The 6,231-nt window shown below is 62.6% G+C and overlaps 1 protein-coding gene and 1 long non-coding RNA gene across 10 annotated transcripts in view; one reads left to right on the top strand and one right to left on the bottom strand.

Moving 5' to 3' along the window:
- Positions 1–1,486, bottom strand: part of LOC102985421 (uncharacterized) — a 15,073-nt gene extending 13,587 nt beyond the window's left edge. For all 9 annotated transcript variants that reach the window (XR_008617952.1, XR_008617950.1, XR_008617949.1 and 6 more), the window contains exon 1: positions 159–1,486. This is a non-coding gene — a long non-coding RNA (uncharacterized lncRNA). The remainder of the gene's footprint in view (positions 1–158) is intronic.
- Positions 1,487–1,591: 105 nt separating this feature from the next.
- Positions 1,592–5,034, top strand: SLC25A6 (solute carrier family 25 member 6). Its single transcript, XM_024115502.3, has 4 exons — positions 1,592–1,848; positions 2,478–2,964; positions 3,917–4,057; positions 4,489–5,034. The coding sequence occupies exons 1-4, from the start codon at positions 1,738–1,740 to the stop codon at positions 4,644–4,646; spliced, it is 897 nt and encodes a 298-aa protein (XP_023971270.1). The 5' UTR covers positions 1,592–1,737; the 3' UTR covers positions 4,647–5,034.
- The last annotated feature ends 1,197 nt before the right edge of the window (positions 5,035–6,231 follow it).

Here is a 6,231-nt window from a genome sequence, read left to right as displayed (position 1 = left end):
ACACACACACACACACACACACCCAATCCTCGCCCAGTGCGTGCCGACACACACACACACACACACACACACACACACACACCCCAATCCTCGCCCAGTGCGTGCCCTGAGCTGCCCCACCCTCTGCAGCGGCACCAGCCTCAGGCCCCGCCTCTTACCTGCTTCTCCACGGAGGTCAGGAGAGCGCAAAGCAAGGCCCTGCAAGGACACCGAGGACCGGGGAAACAAATGGCAGGCTCCAGGTGCCCTGGGCTCTGGTAGGCCCGCCCGTGGCATCCATCCACCCAGCGTCAACGTATGGAGGGGATGCAGGCAAGCCCCTCATGAAAATATGGGGGGTGGAGCAAAGAGAAAAAAGAGGGAGAGAGAAGAAACAGGCAGGGAGGGAAATAAGAAATGAAAGGACACATCCTTGCACCAAGAAAAGGATCCTTTCTTGACCTAGGTGCTGAGACACCATTGCACTCACTTTGTGAAAATTCACAGAACGATACACTTACGACTTGTGCCATTTAGTTATAATTCAATAAAAAGTTCACAGCATTTCAAAACACCTAGGTCTCAGGAGACTTCCTGGGGGGCGGGGGGGCAGATGTGCTCCTGCGGGTAGCATGGGTGCCTGTCTGCGTGTGTATGCAGGTATGCGTGCAGGTGTGCGTGGGCAAGTGTCTAGGCATGGGCACGTGGGTGCACGTGTGAGTGAGCGTGTGCGGGCAGCACACGTGCCCCTGTCGCTCTGGGAGCCGCCAAGTCGCAGCGCGCGGCCTGGCAGGGGGACCCGAGTCTGAGGCCCACTGGGCCCCGGGAGGAGGGCAGGGCCCAGGGAAAGCGGCCGGGTGGGTGGAGACGGACCCTCGGGACCCCCCAGTGCCCGGCATGCCCAGTGCACCCGGAGTCTCGGGGTCAGGGTCGGGGGACCCCACGGCAGGGCGGGGTTCTCCGGGGGCGCTTCTACGGGCGGACCCGGGGTCTACCGGGCAGGGGACAGGCAAGCCCTCCAGAAACCGGGCCTGGGGGGCTCGGGGCGGCCTCCTACTCCGGCCCTGACCCCGCGAACTGTCGCTCCTGCCGCGGGGCGATCCCTGGGGTCGCGGCCGGGACTCGGGAGTCTACAGGGGTCATTAAGACGAGTCCGGGGTCGCAGCCGGTCCTCAAAGGTCAGCGGAGTTAGACTGGGGGTCGCGGCCGGGACTCGGGAATCACCGGGACGAGCCCAGGGGTCCGAGTGTCCGAGGCCGGGGCAGGATAAACATCCGGTGTGGGATTCAGAGACCCCCGGCCTTCCCCTTACGCAACCGCCATCTGTCGCGTCTCCGTGGCCCAGCATGACCTTCATAAGGTCAAGGCTGTCGCCGAGCCCCCCCCAGCCCGCAGGGCGCATGGGCGGGGCCCGGCTCCCTACATGCCCCGGGGCGCGGCGCGCGGGAAGGGGAAGGACGGCGGCGGCGGCGCAGCCAATGGGCGCGGGGTTCGAGGGCGAGGGGCGGGGCGCATAGCTGCTCCCGGCAGCCCGTGGGGGGGCGAGGCGGACGGGAAGGGGCGGGGCTTTGGCGGAGGCGCAGCCAATAGGAGCGGCGCGCGGGGGAGCGGGGCGGGGCGGGGGCGCCTTAGCGGCTGCGCGCTACCCGCCCAGTCTTTTCGGTCCCGGCGGCGGCATCGCAGACCAGCGTTGCCCAGCCTCCGGCTCTCCGCGCCTCACCTCCTTTCTCTTCCCGCTGCGTTGCCCGCCTCGCTACCATGACGGAACAGGCCATCTCATTTGCCAAGGACTTCCTGGCCGGAGGCATTGCCGCCGCCATCTCCAAGACTGCCGTGGCCCCGATCGAGCGGGTCAAGCTGCTGCTACAGGTGGGAGCCGGCTGCGCACACGCGGACGCCGGGCGAGGTGCGAGGGTCCGGGGCGCGGGGACAGCGGGCCGGGCAGGCCGCGTGCACCGGAAGCGGGAGGCTGCGCCGCTTTGTCCGCGCGCCGCCGGCTTCCGGGGATTGCCTGGGCGCGCGTCACGCGGGCGCTATCGCATGCGCAGAAGCGGGGCCGCGGGCGGGCACGCGCGTGCGCACTGGGCCTTGCGGCAAGGTTCGGGGGACGCATGCGCATGGGCCAGCCGCGTGGACGGGCCCCGCGGCGCGAGGGCCGTGACCTTGGGCGGGTCGCGAGGGCAGTTCTTGTGACCTTCGTTGAACTTCCGTTCTTTTTCCCTTTTTGTTCCCCTTTTGCGGTTCTGAGCCAGATAAGCTGTCTTTGTTGTGGGAGTGTCAGAAACGTAGCGCTCGTGGAAACATCGTCGTCAGTTTGTTGTTTGTAACACTTGTAGGGACCCGTAGTGAGCAAAAAATGGGTTTCTCCCGGTAGGACGTTTGGGCAGTTTAAAGACCCCATGCATATGTTGTCTTACGAAGACAGCGCCTTTCGTTGGGGGTCTTTGGGGGCGTCTGACTTAGGCCCTCGTGTAAAACCCCTGTTTCTCCGCCCTCAGGTACAGCACGCCAGCAAGCAGATCGCGGCCGACAAACAGTACAAGGGCATCGTGGACTGCATCGTGCGCATCCCCAAGGAGCAGGGTGTGCTGTCTTTCTGGAGGGGCAACCTGGCCAATGTCATCCGCTACTTCCCCACGCAAGCCCTCAACTTCGCCTTTAAGGATAAGTATAAGCAGATCTTCCTGGGGGGCGTGGACAAGCACACGCAGTTCTGGAAGTACTTCGCTGGCAACTTGGCCTCCGGCGGGGCGGCCGGAGCCACCTCCCTCTGCTTCGTCTACCCCCTGGATTTCGCCAGAACCCGGCTGGCGGCTGACGTCGGCAAATCCGGCACGGAGCGGGAGTTCAAAGGCCTGGGAGACTGTCTGGTGAAGATCACCAAGTCTGACGGCATCCGGGGGCTGTACCAGGGCTTCAACGTGTCTGTGCAGGGCATCATCATCTACCGGGCCGCGTACTTCGGTGTGTATGACACCGCCAAAGGTGAGTGTGCTCTGCTCTCGGGGCTGACTGTCAAGGTGCTGGGCGGGGGGCTTCAACAGCAGGTGTCTGTGGTCCCCCAGTCTTGGAGGCTGGAATCTGAGATCCAGGTGTGGGCAGGGCTAGTTCCTCCCGAGGCCTCTCTCCTGGGCATGTAGACGGCCGTCTCCTCCCTGTGTCCTCACGGGGTCGTCCCTCTGTGTGTGTCTGTGTCCTGATCTCCTCTTCTTATAAGGACAGAAGTCCTATGGGATCAGGGCCCACCCTAGTGACCTCATTTTCCCTTCATCCCCTCTTTAAAGAGCCCGTCTTCAAACACATCACATCTTGAGGTCCCGGGGGTCAGGGATCCGTCTTGGAGGCTGGAATCTGAGATCCAGGTGTGGGCAGGGCTAGTTCCTCCCGAGGCCTCTCTCCTGGGCATGTAGACGGCCGTCTCCTCCCTGTGTCCTCACGGGGTCGTTCCTCTGTGTGTGTCTGTGCTCCAGTCTCCTCTTATAAGGACACCATTCCTGTGTGATCGGGACCCACCCTGATGATCTAATTTTACTTTAATTATCTCTGTTAAAGGTTTTATTTCCTAGTACAGTTATACTTTGAGGTCTTGGGCTTTGGGGCTTTAGCATATTTTGGAGGAGGACACAGTTCATGCCCTGTAAAGTAAGTCATCCTGGAGGTCGGGGCCCAGGCCCGCTGGCACCTTTGCAGTGGAACAGGTGTGAAACCTTCCACTTCCCAATGCTCGTCTGTTTCCCTCTAGAGAGGCCCCTGCCGCCAGGTACCAGGTTGGTCTCTGGGGCCGTCCTCCCAGCCTGCAGGTGGCTTCCCCGTCTCTGGCTGGTGTGCCGACCCTAGTCTGACCGGTCTAGTGTCACCTGGTGCTGGGATCCCCGCGTGGAGCTAGGGGCGGCCGTGTGTGTGGCTCAGGGGCCTGACGCTCACGGTGACCCCGCAGGCATGCTCCCCGACCCTAAGAACACACACATCGTGGTGAGCTGGATGATCGCGCAGACGGTGACGGCCGTGGCAGGCGTGGTCTCCTACCCCTTCGACACCGTACGGCGGAGGATGATGATGCAGTCGGGGCGCAAAGGAGGTACCGTCTCCGCCCTGCTCCCGGCCACCCGTGCTCCGGGGGTGGGGCATCGCTGAGTGGCCTGGCGTTCGGCCCTTCGGAGGTGCAGAGCCAGCACGTGAGGTGCTTCGTGCCGAGGCGGGGGGAGTGGGGGGGTGGGCAGCATTTGGTCCCAGAGGGAAGTAGCCGGGCTTCGTGGGGGAGGCCTGGGCAGGTGCCTACCCCCTCTCTGCCCTTGACCCTCCGGTGTGCGGGGCCCTGGGGAGGTGGGGCTCGAGTTTGCATTCGATCCCCATCCACATGGTGGGCATCCAGAGCTTCCTTTTCCTGCGGTCGAAATGCCTCGCCACCCAGATGGCGGCAGCTGGGGCTCAGCATCGGTACCGTGTCTCCGGGGGTCTGCTTCGCGCCTGCGTGTGATCCTCTCCGTGACCCCCGCCCTCTCCCCGCAGCCGATATCATGTACAGGGGCACCTTGGACTGCTGGCGAAAGATCTTCAAGGACGAGGGCGGCAGAGCCTTTTTTAAGGGCGCCTGGTCCAACGTGCTCCGCGGCATGGGCGGCGCCTTCGTGCTGGTCCTGTATGATGAGCTGAAGAAGGTCATCTAGGCGCCCTGCCCGCCCGCCACAGCGACCAACACCTCTACGTAGAGGAATACCTGTTACGGACCATCGACCTTCGAGAAATTCCAGTGTCCTCGCGGAGGGCTGGGGCGGCCCCCGCAGAGGGCTTCTTGTGATCGTCGGCCCTGGGTCCATGTATTGATTACGGGGGGAGGGGAATCGTGACGTCTTCGTGGGTCCACAGGTGGTGAGGCACCTCTACTCGCCAGACCTAGACTCCAGGTGCTTGTAGGACCGACTCGTGTTTAAGTATTTATTTAAGAAAATCGTGTCTCCATTTGTACTTAAGCACTATTCTCTTTTGCACAGCCGAATATTTGCAATTATGTTCTATGTTGGGCATTCTGCTGCGAAACAATAAAATTAGGACACATGGATACTGGTTTTGTTTCTGAATCGAGCAGCCTTGTGGGGTGGGAGCAGCAAACAGCCGGGTCTCAAGCTGGGGAGGAGAGGGGGAGGCCCTGGCTGCCCATCTGTGGCCTGGCCTGTCCCAGGGGCCGCCCTCAGGTGCTGAGGGGAGCACAGGGGTGCGGGGACTCTGGGGCTTCCTAACCTGAAGTTCCCTTCCCCCAGTGCCCACCCTTCCAGACTTAACTGTCACTGCCCCCAGGGTGGCAGCAGCTGTGGGCCACCCCTGCCCAGGGCACACGGGGGAGTCCCATGCAAGGTGGGCACGTGCACCCTCTCAGGTGTGCCCGACCCCCGGCCCCAGGCAGGTAGGCATCCTTCCCCCTTGGAGCCGTATCTGCAGGAAGCCTGATGTTCACTGCAGGGAGAGAACTTGCTTTGAGAGTCTCTACCAGGCTGACCTCAAGGTCCTGATATGTTAACGTCGGGGGAATGGGGTGTATTCTGGGGCCTACTCTGGGTGTTCTCAGGGTCCGGGACTGTGCCTGGGGGGTCATCACCAGTCTGAGGCCTCACGGTCACATACACAGCCCCCCAAGAACAGAACTGGCCCCTGGGTCCACGTGGAGCTTCCAGCACCAAGTGACCTTGGAGAGGTCAGACGGGTCTGCTGCAGGGGCTGGAGAGGGGAAGCCAGCATCGAAAAGCAGAGCTTCTGTCTCCAGACCAGGGCGAGGTCAGTCAGAAGACAAGCTGGAGCTGGCTTTCCCCAAGGTTACCTTGCTGGTGCTGGGTGAGGAACGGGACAGGACCAGCCACCACACACCCACGTGGGTCCCGCCCGGCCCGGCTCCACAGGAACCCCGAGCAGCAACCTGGGCTTCTGACCCACCTGTGCCCCAGCCCTTGAGGTGGAGTCACTTGGAACCGGGACGTCGTCTGTCCACCCAGACCTGTGCTGACTGACTGCCGGGGTCAGACCTGGGACATGGCTCCACCCGCGTACGTTGCACCGACCGTGCGCCATCCTGCAGACTCAGCAGGCATGCCTTCCTCAAAGCTAGCAAGTCTGCATCTGCCGTTTGGGGTGAATTCTTTGCTACAGAACTTGACATGTTAAGTGTGTAAACAAGGGAATGAAATCAGAGGTCCTCCAGGAAAGCCTTGCCTCTTGGAGACTCGGGTTCCCGGGGGCCAGGCTGTGCACGTGGGCGTCCTT

This window comes from Physeter macrocephalus, chromosome 7, assembly GCF_002837175.3.
Source record: "Physeter macrocephalus isolate SW-GA chromosome 7, ASM283717v5, whole genome shotgun sequence".
Taxonomy (NCBI): domain Eukaryota; kingdom Metazoa; phylum Chordata; class Mammalia; order Artiodactyla; family Physeteridae; genus Physeter; species Physeter macrocephalus.
This window is presented reverse-complemented; position numbering and strand designations above follow the sequence as displayed.

Coding starts and splice junctions, on each gene's coding strand:
- SLC25A6 (XM_024115502.3), top strand. CDS start 1,738: ATGACGGAACAGGCCATCTCATTTGCCAAGGACTTCCTGGCCGGAGGC. Junction 2,965..3,916: donor TGTGTATGACACCGCCAAAG/GTGAGTGTGCTC, acceptor GTGACCCCGCAG/GCATGCTCCCCGACCCTAAG. Junction 4,058..4,488: donor GCAGTCGGGGCGCAAAGGAG/GTACCGTCTCCG, acceptor CTCTCCCCGCAG/CCGATATCATGTACAGGGGC.